The sequence below is a fragment of the Stegostoma tigrinum genome, chromosome 1 (assembly GCF_030684315.1).
Source record: "Stegostoma tigrinum isolate sSteTig4 chromosome 1, sSteTig4.hap1, whole genome shotgun sequence".
NCBI classification, from domain to species: Eukaryota; Metazoa; Chordata; class Chondrichthyes; order Orectolobiformes; family Stegostomatidae; genus Stegostoma; species Stegostoma tigrinum.
In genome coordinates, this window is record NC_081354.1 from 188,069,879 (window position 1) to 188,089,389 (window position 19,511).

The following is a 19,511-nucleotide window of genomic DNA, read 5'->3' on the forward strand; positions in this document are numbered from 1 at the left end:
AGCTATCTTCTTTTCTCTCCATCTTCGGTCCGCCTCCCCCTCTCTCCCTATTTATTCCAGAACCCTCACCCCATCCCCCTCTCTGAAGAAGGGTCTAGACCCAAAACGTCAGCTTTTGTGCTCCTGAGATGCTGCTGGGCCTGCTGTGTTCATCCAGCTTCACACTTCATTATCTTGGATTCTCCAGCATCTGCAGTTCCCATTATCTCCCATCAAACACTGCCAGGGACAGGGACAGCACGGGTTTAGATACAGAGTAAAACTCCCTCTACACTGTCCCCATCAAACACTGCCAGGGACAGCACTGGGTTGGGTACAGAGTAAAGCTCCCTGTACACTATCCGTATCAAACACTCCCCAGGACAGGGACAGCACGGGGTTAGGTACAGAGTAAAGCTCCCTCTACACTGTCCCCATCAAACACTCCCAGGACAGGGACAGCATGGGGTGGGATACAGAATGCAATGTTTGTATATTTACCTGTCATTTGCTTTATTCTGTCTCATTACTCTATTCTAAAGGGGTGTGGTTTGTCCCTGTCTCTCTCTCTTACTTGAGCATGTGTTTAATTTGCTCTTAGTTTTCTCCCTTCTGCAGAATGTCTAATTCCCATTTCTTTCTCTCCCTAATGTTTGTCTTTCTCTCTCCCTGGGAGCCTGTGCACTGTGATGAGAGTTGTATGACTTTTATATAAGGAAACAAGTATTTGGATTTCAAAATCGTGGCATATCGTTGCTGGATTCTTTTGCAAAGTACTTTTTTTAAACAAAATCTTATTTGAACAGACAGATCTTCTGTAATAATGCTCTGATCCAGAATGTTAGCGAGTTTTGAGAAGATTTGGGAAGATCCAGAATGTGTCTGAGAGCATGGTGTGTTAATAGAATAATACATTTTTACTGAGAATTTGAGGTAAACATTGAACACTGTTTGATTGTTTTCAGCTTGGAATTCTGAAGGAGTGATTTGTGTAGAAAAGCCAGAAATTCAAGTTCTTAGGACAGATTGAGAAGCAGAAGTCTCATTTCTCTCCTAGAGATTTTTTAAGAACCATCAGCATAATCAACAATTACTGATGAAGTTTAGTTACATGCCAAATCAGGAGTGTTTTGGTAGAAATCTGCAGGCTACTAGAAGCTGAGAAAGTCTAACCTCTCAGTTCTGTGGGTATTCATGTAAATTGACTCCAGAATTCACAGGACTGAAACAGAGGGAAAAAAATCATTTCAAAATAACTTAAAGATCTAATATAGAGGGATAACGTCTCCAGATTTCACTCTCTGACCTGGATAGTATTGAGAATCAGGTAGAAACTCTATTTTGCTGCTTTATAATCATTCCATATTTACATATCTTGACTTTTATTTATTTTTTAATCTGTTCTAATGAGCTTACTGTTCAGTTTTGTTAAAGAAACATGGAGTTTGTGTGATTGTGTCTCAGTGAAAGATCACCACATTCATTACAATTGCAACAAAATAATCTATTCCAGATTTTATTCTGAGGAAGGATCACCGGACCTGAAACATTTAACCCTGATTTCCCTCCACAGATGCTGCCAGACTTGCTGAGCTTTTCCAGCAACTTCTGTTTTTGTTTCTGGTGTTTATTCTGAACTGACCCTGTCCAATGATACCAACAGCTGGGATTATAATATCCAGCTCCTCTTGCTCTCTGTTCATTCCGATTTGCAGAATAAAGACCGATAGACAGTTTGATTTTTCTGGAAGAATTTTATTGGTCAAGCTTGATCCATTCAGTTGATGTTAATGATTGGACAGTGGAGATAACGTCCAGCAAATTCTATGTTACTTCATTAATTAATTTGTCTGACCTCTGAAGCACAGTGTGAGGAAGAAGTGTGTAGTGATCTTCACACACAGCTGCATAAACAATTATATTATTAACAAATGGTCAATTGGTTTCCAATCCCAATGTGACCCACCGACAGGAACCACTTGTCACTGTCACCCCCTCACACTGGATCCACAGACAGGACCCACTTGACACTGTCACCCCCTCACATTGGATCCGAAGTGACCAACAGACAGGACCCACTTGACACTGTCACCCCCTCACATTGGATCCGAAGTGACCGACAGACAGGACCCACTAGTCACTGTCACGCCCTCACACTGGATCCACTGTGACCGACAGACAGGACCCACTTGACATTGTCACTCCCCCCAGACACTGGATCCACTGTGACCCACAGCACTGTCACTCCCTGCACACTGGATCTTTTCCTTTGATCTTCAGTTTGTTTGCTGGCCAATTGGATTTTCCAGATCACTTTCCCAATTCCATTCTCTTAAAGACGATTACTGCCTTCCTGGGTGGGTGGGTGGGGAAGGTGGTATTGGGGGGGGGGGGGTGAGGTGAGAAGAGCGAGGGATATGGTGAGGAGGGAGAGAGAGGGTTATGAGCTTTTGTTAGAAACATACAGGATATTCAAAACTCAGAAAGTCCAACCTCAATCCCGCCCACAGTTTCTGTAGATTCTGGATGGGGACTTCCAGGGGAAGCAGGTTGGAGACTCAGTGATGTTTGGAGATCAGGGACCGGGAGGGGCTGCAGAGGTATGGGTTCTCTCATGCTAACAGGCATGTGCTGTCTTTCAGACTGTGGGGTTTGGTGTTTGCTGTTTGACCACACAGGTGAGCTCTAGCCCATATGTTAATCATCACCATTTACTGGGCAGGTCAGGTGTCCTGGCTGATTGACCTCAGACAGCTTGCTGTGGTGTGTGTGTGTGTGTGTGTGCGTGTGAGCAAGCCTGGACTGCGATGGGTGGGAATACCCGGGAACGGTTTCTCAATAAATACCCCATCGAGCCAAAAGTTTACACAACCAGTTTAGTATCCAGGCAGACTGTTTGACTGGCCCTGGGGGGGTTCAGGGGGTCACTGGCCTGAGGTCGCAGGTCACCGAGCTTGGGGTCACTGTTCTTTTCTTCAAAATGGGCCGCATTCACCTCAAACTGTTTCCCAGATCTCTATCTCCATGAACCCCTTTCAGTGTGTAAATGACCTGTGTTCAACTCCATGTCTGTGCTTATCCCAACTTTGGGTAGACTTTCTAGACGTCTCAGGATTCATCTTGATTTCTGTCTCAGCAATTTTTTTTAATCTCTTGCCAGTCGCTCTCCTTCTGTGTTTCTGCTGGTCTCTTTCTCGGTCTGTCTTTCTCAATCTGGCCCCACTATCTTTCCTTTTCCCCTTCTCTGCTTAGTCGCAGAGATCTAAAGCACATAAAAGCCCTTCAGCCCATCGTGTCTGTGTCAGTCAAAAAACAGCCACCTAAATATCCCAAGTTAGTGTAGAGCTGGAGGAACACAAGAGGCCAGGCTGCATCAGAGAAGCAGGAAAGCTGACATTTCAGGTCTGGACCCTTCTTCAGAAATGGCCTAAATATCCCAAAGCCATTTTCCAGCATTTGGCCCGTAGCGTGTCTGCCTTGACATCGCTGTTTCTTTGTATCTCCGTCACTGTTATTTCTCTCTCTATTTGTATCTGTCTATATTCCTCTGGGTTACGCTGTTTGTGATGCATATCTTTCTCTCTCTGCCTCTCTCACCCTGTTTCTAACTTTAGTAACATTCTCTCTTTCACTCTATATCCATGTATTCTCTCTGTTTCTGCGCAATGTATTTGTATCTTTCTGCCTTAATTTGTCACTGTTTTCCCCTCTGTCATTCTGTATACAGCCCACCACATTCCCCCATCTGTCTGTTTCTATCTCTCTCCCTGCTCCTCACCGTGTCTCCTGTTTATCTGTCACGGTGTGTGTGTCTCTCCCTCTCTGTCTGTCTGTATTACTCTGACCCTCTCGATCATTGTTAGACACACTTTCTCTATTACTTTCCTAATCAAAACACAAAAGGCTGGAGAAATTCAACAAGTCTGGCAGCATCTGCTGAGAGAGAAACAGTTAACATTTCCACTCTAGTGACCATTAAAGATTCAGTCAGGACTCAAAGCATTAATTCTGCTTTCTCTCCAAAGATACTGCCAGAGCTGCTGAGTTTCTCCAATAATTTCTGTTTCTATTTCAGATCCTCACTATAAATATTTTTTCTGTTGCTTTTCTCCGCTCTCTCTTTCCCTCTCAGTCTCTGTTACTCTGTCTCTCTCTATTTCTGTTACACTGTCTTTCTCTTTCTGAGATGCCCCGTCTCTCTCTTTTTAATTCATTTATGGGATGGCAGCACTCCTGGTCAGGACAGAAGTTACTACCCATCCCTCTGTCTCAATTACTTTCTCTTCCCCACCCCTCCCATTGTGGCAATGCTCTCCTACAACCTCTTTTGTCAGGCAGAAGATACAGACGCCCGAACACACGCACCAACAGATTCAAGAACAGCTTCTTCGCTGCCGCTATCAGACTTCTGAATCGACCTCTAACTTAAAACCTAATGTTGATCTTACTTTGTGTACCTCCTGAGCAGCTGTGACCCTGTACGCCTCGCTCTAAGCGCCCTATGTCTACTGCATCCGCCGTTCCCGTTGTGGCTTCCTCTACATTGGGGAAACCAAGCGGAGGCTTGGAGACCGCTTTGCAGAACACCTCTGCTCGGTTCACAATGAACAACTGATCCTCCCAGTCGCAAACCATTTCCACTCCCCCTCCCATTCTTTAGGTGACATGTCCATCATGGGCCTCCTGCACTGCCACAATGATGCCACCCGAAGGTTGCAGGAACAGCAACTTATATTCCGCCTGGGAACGCTGCAGCCCAATGGTATCAATGTGGACTTCACCAGCTTCAAAATCTCCCCTTCCCCCACTGCATGCCAAAACCAGCCCAGTTCTTCCCCTCCCCGCACTGCATCACAAAACCAGCCCAGTTTGTCCCCTCCCCCCACTGCATCCCAAAACCAGCCCAGTTCGTCCCCTCCCCCCACTGCATCCCAAAACCAGCCCAGCTCTTCCCCTCCCCCCCACTGCATCCCAAAACCAGCCCAGCTCTTCCCCTCCCCCCCACTGCATCCCAAAACCAGCCCAGCTCTTCCCCTCCCCCCACTGCATCCCAAAACCAGCCCAGCTCTTCCCCTCCCCCCCACTGCATCCCAGAACCAGCCCAGCCTCTCCCCTCCCCCTACTGCATCCCAGAACCAGCCCAGCCTGTCTGATCCCCGCCTCCTTGACCTGTCCATCTTCTCTCCCACCTACCCGCCCTTCCCTCTTCACTGACCAATCCCCATCCCAACTCCCTAGCTACACTGTCCTTTACTGGCTCCAACCCCACCTCTGACCCGTTTGTCTTCTGTCCACCTGTCTTCTCCTCTATCCATCTTCTATCCGCCTCTCCCTAATTATTTCAGAACCCTCTTTCCCTCCCCCATTTCTGAAGGGTCTAGGCCCGAAACATCAGCTTTCCTACTCCTCTGATGCTGCTTGGCCTGCCGTGTTCATCCAGCTCCACACCTTGTTATCGCTGATTCTCCAGCCTCTGCAGTTCCTGCTATCTATGATCTGTATGTCCCTGTTTGCTATGATCTGCCTGTACTACTCACAAAACAAAGCTTTTCACTGTACTTAGGTATATGTGGCAACAACAAATCAAATCCCCTTTGACCAATTTCACTGATCTGTTATTTTCTCTATCACTGTCTCTCCATCTCCATTATTTTCTGTTTTTCTATATCTGTTACCTCTGTCTCGCTCTATCACTTTCTATGTCTCTGTTTCTGTGTCTCACTCTCTGTACCTCTATGTTGGTCTCTGTCACTCTCGGCTTTTGTCATCCTCTTTCTCCATCACTGTCTTTCTCTGTCTCTGTCACACTGTCATTCTCCATGCCTCTCTCTGTCTCTATTACTCTTCTTCTCTCCCTCTATGTCTCCTCAGTGTTGTCAGTCTAATGCTGCGTGTGTGCGTACACGTGTCTCTGACACTCCTTTCCTCTCACTCATGCTTTGACCCTCTGACTCTGACCCCTTGGCTCAGGCCAGCTGTGTGATTGGTCCTTTTTCCCCCCTGGAGTCGAACCCCTCTCAGTGGGGTCACACTCTGATTCCGAGGGCACACAGTATTCCCTGTGGACATGGAATTATTCAGTTCCACCCAAGAGACTCCAGCATAGATCAGACTCACATCAGTCTCTAGCATGAGGCAGCGTCAGATTGACAAAAACCCTCAGTAACCCCTCGGAGAATGGGAGAGGGTGCGGGAGTGGGCATGGGGTCAGGGCACCAGAGGGCCAAAGTAGGGCACAGGACAAAAGGCTTCCTTCCCAAATTTGGGCCAATGGGTCACTCATTGGGTGGGATGAGAACACTGAGACCAATCCCCAGGCCAATACTAGCATCCTATTCCATCTCAAACTGGAACATTCAAATCTGGTCAGTGCTTAAACACACGTGCACACATCGACACTTCTGTACGCTCAGAATTTGGTTTATTGTTCAGGGTCAGTGTGGGGTCAGAACTGCGGGGTCCAGGTCAGGGGTCAGTAAAGTGTTGGGGTCAGGGTTAGTGTTGGGTTGGGGTTAGTGGAGTGCTTTGGTCAGGGGTCAGGGCAAGATCAGTGTGAGGTTAGGGGTTGGGTCAGCAGTTCTCAGTAGCTGCAGCTGTGAGTGGTCACTGAATATGGAAGGGATGCAGGGAATTTAGGACAACCACAGGCGAGGGTGCAATGGCTAATGACTGCTCTGTGTTGTCAGCTATGGAACTACATCTTCAATCTTCAGCAGGCTGATGGCCTTAGCTGTAGGGCTGCAGTGAGGAGAAGCTCAGTCTGAATTCCTCACCCTCCAGCAGTTTCCTAAATGGGAGACAAAAAGAAACACAATGAGGGCTATTCAGTTGAACACAGACAATATTTAGCTCTCCTTTCTCTCTAGCTCACCCAAACCTCTGTCTTTCACTGTCCCTCTCGTTCTGTCACCCACTCCCAATTCCCAGATTGGGAATCTCTCCCTCTCTATCTCACACTCTCAACAATCAGGATCTAGAACCTTTATGAAATGTTTTGAGGTTTTAAATTTTCGTATAATTAATTAAAAAAGGAAGAGAGACTGGGAAGCAAACAGAACCAGCAGACGATTTGGAATCTTGAGAGCCAGAACTGCACAGGGGCCCAGATAGGGAGACGTTCCCCTCAAAGTCGAATAGTTGCAAGGCCTGGTGTGGCATCAGAGTATTTACAAAATTGAGACACACCAATCAGCCCGACAGCTCGATGTTAACAGTAATCCTCCGAGCCTTTTGCCATTCCTGATCACATCACCTGATCTCCATCCCTTTCCCCCTCAAGTATTCATTCAGGTTTCTCTTAAATACATTAAAAGTGTTCAGCCCTCTGAGTGAGTGAGGTCCACATTCTCCCCACTCTCAGATTCTATATTCCCAACTGGATTTAGGAATGATTCTCTCAAGTCGATGGCCCTAATCCTGAGATAATAGGAACTGCAGGTGCTGGAGAATCTGAGACACCGAAGTGTAGAGCTGGATGAACACAGCAGGGCAAGCAGCATCAGAGGAGCAGGAAGGCTGATGTTTCAGGCCTAGACCCTTCATCAGAAAAAGGCCCTAATCCTGGATCCCCACAAGTGGAGGTATCTGCTTTCCATACACTGTCAAACCTATCATCTTCCTTTATTTACTCATTCCTGCGATGATGGCAGCATTGGCCAGACCAGCCCCTCATTACCCATCCCCAACTGCCCCTTGCTAGAGCCTTTCAGTGGGTATTTGAGAGTTAACCATCACTGGAGTCACAGATGGAGTAAGGAGAGCAGATTCCCCTCCTTGAGGGCATAGGGAGCCAGATGGTTTTTTTTAAAAAGAATAAGATTGACGAGGCTAGCTTTCAATTCCAGATTTTTATTCAGTGAATTTAAATTCCAGCAGCTTCTGTGCTGAGATTACAGTCCGTGTCCCAAAAAACATCCAGGATTACTTGACCAGTGACTGTCCTCCTCACTGTTTATAATTCTTCAAGTTTTGTATCACCTTCAAACTTTAAAATTACCCCAAGTGCACCAAGAGTTAAAGCATTAACATATACACCAGGAAAATCATAGGCACAGCTTCAGAGCAAAGAGGCCACCCTATAGATTTGAGATGAGGAGCACCTGGAGGAAACCCAAAGACACAGGGGGAACGTGCAAACTCTGCACAGATTGTCACCGGAGGGTAGAGTCCTCCCTGGTGCTGGGAGGCTGCACTGCTAACCACTGAGCCACCGTGCCACCCCCTATTTGTTCCAGCCTTCCATTTTGAAGGGGTATAGCTCAACTGGACACAAAACAAACAATCTCTCCTCTGAAGGTTGTTCTGCCAAAGCTTATCCTGATGACATTCAGCTCCAGTCTATCAAACCTTGCTCTGTTCTTAACCCCACTGACATCAGCTCCCTATAGTTACACGTTAGCTAGATGGAAAGAACAAATCAGCAAAGATTCCACATAGACTGGTCAGCAAGGATGGATCACTTGGAATCCAGGGAGCGCTAGCCATTTGGATACTGTTGCAAAGTTGGGTAGAGCAGTAGCGGATTGGAAGGCAGGCCATTGGAATTTAGTGTTTGCAAAATGCTGTGGGGAAAGCAGTGCATGGTCCCTTTAAATGACGATGTGCTTTTTCTATGCTTAAGTGATTCAGAAAGGAGGTCTATAAGTTTGGGCACTGAATTGAAACATTCGCAGCAAAAGGCTGTACTGTTAGGAGGGAAAGCAGCATTTTTACCAAAATAACAGGTCTCTGAATTTAGCCAATTCATTAATCCAGGCCCTTAAGATACCAAAAACCAATCAAATTTAAACATGTTAGGATTGGTTTTGACAACAATAGGACCATCGCAAGAAATTGATAGGTCAAAGGTATGAGGGCCTTTGGAAGATCGGTGGGGGGGGGGGTGAAAACTACCATCTGCCAGGAAAACAGCTCTCAATCTTAAAAGAAAGAATTTACTGGCTCTCTCAGAACTCGCGAAACCTCACAGTCAGCTCCATCTAAAACACAGGTACCCACAGCACAAATAGTTAACATTCGTGACAAAAGAAATTGACAGAGAAGGCGCTCCTGACGGAAGGATTCGTTGGAGAAGACAGAACATTCCAGAAGATGTAACCTGGCTGTAATTTTGAGAGACTAAATTTTAATTAGTTTTATTTACTGTAAGTGGGGCTTGTATTTATTGGAACAGCTTATCATTAGAATTCAGGAATAGTTAGTTTGTTCACTGTTAGAGTTAGATAAACAAGTTGTTACTTGTTGATTATAAAGAGTGTCAGGGTTTATTTTACTTAATCTCTCCTTTATAACAGATTGGGGGCTTTCATAGATTCTAGGCAAGGCACACCTCTCAGAGTGTATCACTATTCATTATCGGTAGGGAGAAGGGGGTGCGCAATTGACCTCCGTTTTATCACAATACAAAATTGGCTCAAAGGTAGAAGACAAGGTAGTGGTGGAGGATTGCTTTTCAAACTGGAGGCCTTTGACCAACGTTGTGCTACGTGGATCGATGTAACGTCCACTGTTTTCCATCGTTTATGTAAATGATTTGAATGTGAACATAGGAGGTATGGCTAGTAACTTTGCGGATGACACCAAGATTGGAGGTGTGGTGGACAGCGAAGAAGGTTACTTCAGAGTATAATGGGATCTTGAACAGGTGGGCCAGTGGGCTGAGGAGTGGCAGATGGAGTTTAATTCAGATAATTGCATTTTGGAAAGCCAAATCAGTGCAGGAGTTATACACTTAATGATAAGGTCATGGGGGATGTTGCTGAACAAAGAAACCTTGGAGAACAGGTTCATTGTTCCTTTAAAGCGGAGCTGCAGGTAGATAGGTATGCTTGCCCTTTTTGGTCAGTGCATTGAGCATAGGAGTTGGGAGCTCATGTTGTGGCTATACAGGGCTTTGGCTAGGCCACTTTTTGAATGCTGCTAGCAGTTCCGGTCTCCCTGCTACATATGTTGCAAAACTTGAAAGGATTCAGGAAAGATTTACAAGGATGTTGCCAGGATTGGAGAGTTTGAATTATAGGGAGAAGCTGAAGAGATGTCAGAGGCAGAGGGGTGACCTTAGAGGTTTAAAAAATCAAGGGGGACGTGGACAGGGTGAATAGACAAGGTCTTTTCCCCCAGGGTGGGGAGGTCCAAAACTAGGTTTAAGGTGAGAGGAGAAAGATTTAAAACGGACCTAAGGAGCAACTTTTTCACGCAGAGGGTGGCATGCGTATGGAATGAGCTGCCAGAGGAAGTGGTGGGGTCTGGTACAATTACATCAGTTAAAGGGCATCTGGGTGGGGCAATGAATAGGAAGGCTTTACAGGGACAAAAACAGAAGTTGCTGGAAAAGAAAAGTTCAGAGGAAAGGTCACCAGACCCATAATGTTAACTGATTTTCCTTCACAGATGCTGCCAGACCTGCTGAGCTTTTCCAGCAACTTCAACACCAGGAGTATCCAGAATAAGGTAGGTGAGCTTGCAGCATGGATAGGTACCTGGGGCTTTGATGTTGTGGCCATTTCAGAGACATGGATAGAGCAGGGTCAGGAATGAATGTTGCAGGTTCCAGAGTTTAGATCTTTCAGTAAGATCAGGGAAGGTGGTAAGAGAGGGGGAGGTGTGGCATGGTTAGTCAAGGACAGTATTATGGTGGTAGAAAGGGCATTTGATGAGGACTCGTCTGCTGAGGTCGTATGGGCTGAGGTTAGAAACAGGAAAGGAGAGGTCACCCTGTTGGGAGTTTTCTATAGGCCTCCGAATAGTTCCAGAGATGTAGAGGAAAGGATAGCAAAGATGATTTTGGATAGGAGCGAAAGTAACAGGGTAGTTGTTATAGGGGACTTCAACTTTCCAGATATTGACTGGAAAAGCAATACTTTGAGTATGTTAGATGGGTCAGTTTTTGACTGTGTGCAGGAGGGTTTCCTGACAGTATGTCAACTGGCCACAGGCGAAGCCACTTTGGATCTGGTTACACAGAACATTACAGCACAGTACAGGCCCTCCATGTTATGCCGATCTGTCATACCGATCTCAAGCCCCTCTAACCTACACTATTCCATGTACGTCCATATGCTTATCCAATGACGACTTAAATGTACCTAAAGTTGGCGAATCTACTACCGTTGCAGGCAAAGCATTCCATTCCCTTACTACTCTGAGTAAAGAAGGTTCGCCAACTTTAAGTACATTTAAGTCGTCATTGGACAAGCATATGGACGTACATGGAATAGTGTAGGTTAGATGGGCTTCAGATCGGTATGACAGGTCGGCACAACAGAGGGCCAAAGGGCCTGTACTGTGCTGTAATGTTCTATGTTCCGGGTAATAAACCAGGTCAGGTGTTAGATTTGGAGGTAGGTGTGCACTTTGGTGCTAGTGATCACAGTTTGGTTACGTTTACTTTAGCGATGGAAAGGGATAGGTATACACCGCAGGGCAAGAGTTATTGCTGGGGGAAAGGCAATTATGAGGAGATTAGGCAAGATTTAGGATGCATAGAACGGGGAAGGAAACTGCAGGGGCTGGACACAATTGAAATGTGGAGCTTGTTCAAGGAGCAGCTAATGCATGTCCTTGATAAGCATGTACCTGTCAGACAGGGAGGAAGTGGTCGAGCGAGGGAACCGTGGTTTACTAAAGAAGTTGAATCTCTTCTCAAGAGGAAGAAGGAGGCTTATGTAAAGATGAAGCTTGAAGGCTCAGTTCAGGCACTTGAGAGCTACAAGTTAGCCAGGAAGGACCTAAAGAGAGAGATAAGAAGAGCTTTGGAGGGGACATGAGAAGTCTTTGGCAGGTAAGATCAAGGAAAACCCTAAAGCTCTCTCTAGGTATGTCAGAAACAAAAGAACGGCGAGAGTAAGATTAGGGCCAGTCAAGGATAGTAGTGGGAAGTTGTGTGTGGGGTCTGAAGAGATAGGAGAGGCGCTAAGTGAATATTTTTCGTCAGTATTCACACAGGAAAAAGACAATGTTGTCGAAGAGAATACTGAGATACAGGCTATTAGATGAGACGGGATTGAGGTTCATAGGAGGTGTTAGCGATTCTGGAAATTGTAAAAATAGATAAATCCCCTGGGTCGGATGGGATTTATCCTAGGATTGTCTGGGAAGCCAGGGACGAGATTGCAAAGCCTTTGGCATTGATCTTTAACTTGTCATTGTCTACAGGAATAGTGCCAGAAGACTGGAGGATAGCAAATGTTGTCCCCTGTTCAAGAAAGGGAGGAGGAACAATCCTGGTAATTACAGACCAGTGAGCCTTACTTCGGTTGTGAGTAAAGTGTTGGAGAGGATTATAAGAGATAGGATTTATAATCATCTAGAAAGGAATAATTTGATTAGGAATAGTCAGCACGGTTTTAAGAAGAGTAGGTCATGCCTCACAAACCTTACTGAGTTCTTTGAGAAGGTGACCTAACAGGTAGAGGAGGGTAAAGTGGTTGATGTGGTGTATATGGATTTCAGTAGAGCTTTTGATAAGGTTCCCCATGGTAGGCTATTGCAGAAAAGAGAGGCATGGGATTGAGTGTGATTTGGTGGGTTGGATCGGAAATTGGCTTGGTGTAAGAAGACAGAGGGTGGTGGTTGATGGGAAATGTTCATCCTGGAGTTCAGTTACTAGTGATATACCACAAGGATCTGCTTTGGGGCCACTGCTGTTTGTCATTTTTATAAATGACCTGGATGAGGGCGTAGAAGGGTGGGTTAGTAAATTTGCAGATGACAGTAAAGTCGATGGAGAGGATGTTGCAGGTTACAGAGGGACATAGATAAGCTGCAAAGCTGGGCTGAGAGGTGGCAAATGGAGTTTAATGCGGAAAAGTGTGAAGTGATTCACTTTGGAAGGAGTAACAGGAATACAGAGCACTGGGCTAATAGTAAGATTCTTGGTAGTGTAGATGAGCAGAGGGGTCTCAGTGTCCATGTGCGTAGATCCCTGAAAGTTGCCACCCAGGTTGATAGAGTTGTTAAGAAGGCTTACGCTGTGTTAGGTTTAATTGGTCGAGCGATTAAGTTTTGGAGCCATGAGGTCATGTTGCAGCTGTACAAAACTCTGGTGTGGCCGCACTTGGAGTATTGCGTACAGTTCTGGTCACTGCATTATAAGAAGGATGTGGAAGCTTTGGAAAAGGTGCAGAGGAGATTTACTAGGATGTGGCCTGGTATGGAGGGAAGGTCTTATGAGGAAAGGCTGAGGGACATGAGGCTGTTTTCGTCAGAGAGAAGGTGGTCATGAGGTGACTTAATTGAGACATACAAGATGATCAGAGGATTAGATAGGGTGGACTGAGAGCCTTTTTCCTCGGATGGTGACGGTGAGCATGAGGGGACATAGCTTTAAATTGAGGAGTGATAGATATAGGACAGATATCAGAGGTAGGTTCTTTTCTCAGGAGCGTAGTAAGGGTGTGGAATGCCCTGCCTGCAACAGTCGTAGACTCACCAACTTTAAGGGTATTTAAATGATCATTGGATAACCACATGGATGATAATGGAATAGTGTAGGTTAGATGGGCTTCAGATTAGTTTCACAAGTCGGCACAACAGAGGGCAAAGGGCCTGTACTGTGCTGAAATGTTGTTCCCTGTTCTGTTTTTGTTCCCGATTTACAGCATCTGCTGTTCTTTTGGGGTGTAGAAGGGTATGGGCCAAATGCTGGAAAATGGAACTAGGTTAATTTAGGATTTCTGGTTGGCAATAGACAAGTTCGACTGAAGGGTCCCCTTTCCATGCTGTACAGCTCTACACCTCTACAAGAGAAACAAGTAGAAAGGGAGAGAGAGAGGCAGAAGGACAGAGAGAAACTGAGAAAGTGGGAGATATTGAGAGAGGAAGTGACAGAGCAGAGGGAAAGGGAGCCCGACAGACAGAATGACAACATGAGGCATAGAAGACAATAAGAGAGCTAGAGAGAGACTGGGGGACACAGAGACAGAGAGAAAGAGAGTTGGGGGGGGGGGGGCGGCGCGGGAGAGAGAGAGCGCTAGAGACAGTGGGGGGAGAGAGAGATTGGAAAGAGCAAAACTGCAGGGGAGGGGGCAAAGAGAGAGAGAGAGAGACAAAGATGGAGAGAGATGAAAAATAACCGAGAGACAGTGGCATACAGAGAGAAAAGGAGATAGAGAGAGGAAGTGACTGAGAGACAGATAGAGCTAGGAACTGAGAGTGTGAGGAACAGAGGGGGCAGGACTGGTTTTGTCTCTGATGTACTCAATGTTGTTCCAATTCGGTGCATTGAGGAGAGAATGATGACCTACCTGTAAGCTGCAATCTCAATATCTAGAGCCATCTTGACATTGAGGAGGTCCTGGTATTCCCTCAGGTAACGAGCCATCTCTTGTTTGGCGTCATTGATTTCTTTCTCCAGCTCACTGATCCTCTCCTGTAACAGAGAGGGAGACTGAGCATGCAGCAACAGTAAGCTCCAACAAATTAGGGGACCAGCGGTCACTCTGAACCAGCCGTTATTCATCCCTTCATCCGAGCATCCACCTCACTGTATCCGTGCCTCATCTCTGTTGCTCTGTCATTTCTAATTCCTGTCCCCCAATTGCTCTCCTATTCCCTCACTGTCTATCCCCTCTTTTCTGTCTGTCCCTTTCTTTCTATCTTTTGTGATTTCGTTCATCTCTCTCACTCTTTCTATCTTTCCCTGCATTCCAGTCTCTGTCTGTCCCCCTCAGGCCCATTCTGTCTGTCCCGGTTTTAACCCCTCCCTCCATTTTCATCTCTCTTCTTTCCCTGCCCTTCTTTTCTCTGCTGGTCCGCCTGTCTCCCCACACCCACAGCACAAACGATTATGAAGACAATCGAGGGAGACCCTTCAATAATTGTTCGGAATTGTTTAAATCAACTGTGCCCTCTGCTTCATTTAACCAGCCAGCTGGCCCTGCTCTTGCTATTTCTCTCCTCCCGCTCCCTCCCCATGCTCCTCCCTCTGCACTGACCATCCTTTGAAAAAATTTGCTGCAGTGCGTTATCACCTGGGGAATGTACTATTAATAATTCTGCCCCTGCTTAACTGTGTCCTTCCTCAATCTGCATCTTTGTCTGGCATCTACCAACCTGCTTTCTTTGTCTCAGCTCTTGATTTTCTTTCTCCTGTCTATTGTTATCCCTCAGTTTTTCTCCCACACTGATGTTTCCTCTCCAGTATCTCTGTCCCACTGCATTTCTGTCCATCCTCCCTTCAACCCTCTCTCCTTCTGTTTCCTCCCTTCTCTTTCGCCACTGCACCAAACACTCAGTTACAATAAAGACAAAAAACTTGTTCGGGCACAGCAATTTAATTTCCCAATAATTGTGATGAATCGAAGTAAAGTCTCTCCTGCAATTATTGATTTAAGAAAGAAGCCCATTGTTAATTACAACATCATGGACTGAAAAGGAGCAAAATTAAAAATACTAGTTAAAGATTTTACCAATCAATAATTTTACCTCTGTAGAAGTAATTGCCGTTTGGTTTGTGTGTTTTCTGTTTCATAAAATTGAAAACGATCTTGAGCCTTTGATGAGAGACTGACACCTTCGCTGTGTCAGTTGTACAGCACAGATGCAGGCCCTTCGGCCCATCACGTCCATGCTGACCAACGAACACCAAATGACCCAATCCCATTTGCCTGCATTTGGCCCATAGCCTACAATGTCCTTACGTTTTAATTATTCGTCCAGCCCGAGTGCCCAGCAAAACAGCGGCAGAATGACAGTGCAAAAGGAGGCCACTTACCCGGCTGCATCTGTGCTAGCCCTTTGGTAGAGCTATCCAATTCATTCATTTGGGTTTTATTTAGCAAAATAGATCCCTGTCAATATTTTCTATTCAAGAAATGACCCAATTCCATGACAAAGGCTCCTATCGCTGTTTTGGGAAACACATTCCAGGTCACATCAACACACATCTGCTCCAACCTGAACAATCCGAACATCTCCATGTCTCCCACCCCCACAATCACTACCTCCCCCAACCCTGCCCAGGCCTGGAGAAGGGTTTGGAAAAACATTGCCTGAACAGCCTTGTCTTTCTGAAAAAGACGGTGCTCAGAAATGGACGCAGTTTGATAGAAAGGCCCCCGAACACCCCCATTCCGAGACCCCAAACCCCTCCCCAATCCCTGAACCCCCCCCATACCAACAGACCCCCCCCCCGAGACCCCAAACCCCTCCCCAATCCCTGAACTCCCCCCATACCCCCGACAGACCCCCCCGAGACCCCAAACCCCTCCCCAATCCCTGAACTCCCCCCATACCCCCGACAGACCCCCCCCGAGACCCCGAACCCCTCCCCAATCCCTGAACTCCCCCCATACCCCCAACAGACCCCCGAGACCCCGAACCCCTCCCCAATCCCTGAACCCCAACAGACCCCGAAACCCCCCCCCCCCCTTACACACCTGACGCATCCACCCAACACCCCCTCCTCCCCACAACAGCCCAGCCGCCCCCCCCCCCCAAACTCTGACCTGGTACTTGCGCACTTCCTTGCCCTGCCTCTCCTCCAGGTCTTCCAGCTGCTTGTGCAGGCAGTCGACGACGCCCTTCAGCCCGTCGATCTCGGAGCCGCGGGACTGCAGCAGCCGGTGGTACTCGGCGGTCTCCTCGCGGATGGAGCGCACCGCCTGGCTGTTGCGGCTGGCCGTCTCGCTGACGCTGGCGAACTTGGCCCGGTACCAGTCCTCGGCCGCCTGCATGTTCTTCTGGGCCAGCTTCTCGTACTGGGCGCGGATCTCCCGCAGGGCCAGCGACAGGTCGGGCTTGGCCAGGTCCACCTCCACCGTCAGGTGGGCGGCCCGCACCTGCGAGGCCAGCTCGGCGCTCTCCTGGCCGTGCACCTTCCTCAGGAAGGCGATCTCCTCCAGCAGCGAGCCGACGCTACCCTCCAGGTCGCTGCTGGCCAGCACGGCGCGGTCCGCGCCCTCCCTCGCCCTCTGCAGCTGGTCCTCGGCTTCCAGCCGGCGCCTCACCTCCTGCTGGTACCTGTCCTTCACCTGGGTGTAGACCTCCCTCAGGTGGTCCCTGTCCGCCTCCATCCTGGCCCTGTCGCCGCTCTCCGAGTCCAGCAGAGCCCGCAGGGCGCGGATTTCCTGCTCGTAGATGAGGTGGAGCCGGGACGGGTCGCTCTGCTTCTGCCTCAGGGCCTCCAGCTCCACCAGCAGCACCTTGTTGCGCTGCTCCAGCAGGTGGACCTTCTCGATGTAACTGGCGAAGCGGTCGTTCAGGTCCACCAGCTGCTCCCTCTCCTGCGCCCTCAGGGTCAGCAGCTCGGCGTTCAGGCTGCTCACCTGCGACAGGTCCAGGCGGTCAGGCGGCGGCGGCAGCAGCAGCAGCGGGCTAGCCCTGGCCGAGCGCTTCGGGACGGCGCCCCGGTGCCCCGAGTACGGGCCGGCCGGCGGCATGCTCGCCTTGCCGGGGCGGCGGTACTCGTCCCAGGGCTTGCGCGACGGGCTGAAGGGCTCGTAGGCACTGCCCATCCCGGAGGCTGGTGGGGTCCCGGGTCCCTGCTCCTGCTAGTCTCCAACCACAGCGCTTTCCGCAGTACAGCAATCCCCAACCCCAGCCCAGCGCCTGTTTATAAAGGGAGTGGCAGCCCGTCGCCCGCCCCCCCCCCCCCAAGAACACACAAAAAAAAGCTCTTTATTGATCCCGCACAAAGCCAATCAGGGAAAACTACACTCCTCAATCTCACCCGGCAGGCTGCTTCATCATTGTTTAGGTTTCCTGCTTTCATCCTCTGGAGATGATCCAGGGAGGGAGGGTGTGCAGAAAAACAAAACAAAACACCGCAAATCATAGAACATTACAGCACAGTACAGGCCCTTCGGCCCTCAGTGTTGTGCTGACCTGTCACACCGATCTCAAGCCCATCTAACCTACACTATTCCATGTACGTCCATATGCTTATCCAATGACGACTTAAATATACCTAAAGTTGGTGAATCTACTACCGTTGCAGGCAAAGCGTTCCATTCCCTTACTACTCTCTGAGTAAAGAAACTACCTCTGACATCTGTCCTATATCTTTCACCCCTCAATTTAAAGCTATGCCCCCTCGTGCTCGCCGTCACCATCCTAGGAAAAAAACTCTCCCTATCCACCCTATCTAACCCTCTGATTATTTTATATGTTTCAATTGTCACCTCTCAACCTTCTTCTCTCGAATGAAAACAGCCTCAAGTCCCTCAGCCTTTCCTCGTAAGACCTTCCCTCCATACCAGGCAACATCCTAGTAAATCTCCTCTGCACCCTTTCCAAAGCTTCCATATCCTTCTTATAATGCGGAGACCAGAACTGTACACAATACTCCAAGTGCGGTCGCACCAGAGTTTTGTACAAATCATTCACTCTCTGCTCTTAGTATGTGGCCCGAGGGGCTGAATGGCCTCCTGCTGTTCCATTGTAACAGGTCCAAGGGGCTGAATGGCCTCCTGCTGTTCCACAGTAGCAGGCCCTAGGGGCCGGGGCAGCACTATTAGGCAGTGGTGTAATGGTGGGGGCACGAGATTAATAATCCAAAACCCCAAACTAAATTCTGGGTCTCCAGTTCTCATCCCACCTCAGCAGGTGGTAACATCTGATTTGAACAAGAATCTGGGATAAGATGATAACAGTGCAAACCTTGCTAATTGTCATCTGGTTCACTAATGCCCTTTATGGAAGGAAACTGCCATCTTTACCTGGTCTGGCCTACATGTGACTCCTGACCCACTGAACTGCCCTCTGGGCAATTAGGGATGGGGCAATAACTGCTGCTCCAGATAGTGATGCTACTCATTCCATTCAGATACTCAACCTTGTGCTGTCGTTCCACAAGATAGTGAGTGTTTGGTAACATAATTCAACGTGCATTGCATTATGTTCCTCAACACCCCGACTGTAACCAGATTTCCAAAACGCTTAAAGCACAGGAACAGAGCCCATGGTAATGAAGTATAGACAGAGGAGCGGCCAACCAACAGAAAACAGGGTGCCAAAGCTGAATTGTCGAACAGCTGTCAGTGTGACACATGTGTGTGCGACAGAAGTGACAAATCTGAATGCATCCAGCCTTAACTGTAAAAGACTGAGAGAGCATAGTTACGCTGCACCTTATTTCAATGCAGCAAAAGAGATTGACTGTCACTGTCTGATTCATTTCTCACAACAATGCCTTGACCACTCAGAATCAACTACCCCTTTAAAAAATTTAAATAAAATTGGCAGTTAGCTGTCAGTCATTGTTAACTGCTGCGTCCACCGCAGCACCGTCTCCACCAGTCAGGGTCTATTTTGTCAACCAATCAGCACTCCTCATGCTGAATAAATGGGGCTTTTCTTTTACTTTGGTATTTCTTGCAAATGGTCCTGATGAGCCCAGTTTCTCAGCAACCCCCAGGTTTGGATTTCGGGAGAAGGAGACGGAATCTTATTGAAATATATAAGATCCGGAGGGGAATTAACGAGGTGGTTGCTGAGAGGATGTTTCCTCTCGTGCTGGAGTCCAGAGCTCGGGTTCATGGTTTGAAAATTTGGTGGTGGGGTTTGGAATGGCTCTTTTATTCTCTCAGAGACGG

General features: G+C 47.8%; 1 protein-coding gene across 1 annotated transcript; it reads right to left on the minus strand.

The window, feature by feature from the left end:
- Positions 1-5,078: 5,078 nt before the first annotated feature.
- On the minus strand, positions 5,079-17,541 carry neff2 (neuronal intermediate filament family member 2). The gene is made up of 3 exons (XM_048531146.2): positions 16,425-17,541; positions 14,223-14,347; positions 5,079-6,766 (listed from the first exon to the last, which is right to left on the minus strand). Exons 1-3 carry the CDS (start codon positions 17,430-17,432, stop codon positions 6,706-6,708), a joined length of 1,194 nt encoding a protein of 397 aa, XP_048387103.1. The 5' UTR covers positions 17,433-17,541; the 3' UTR covers positions 5,079-6,705.
- Positions 17,542-19,511: the final 1,970 nt, after the last annotated feature.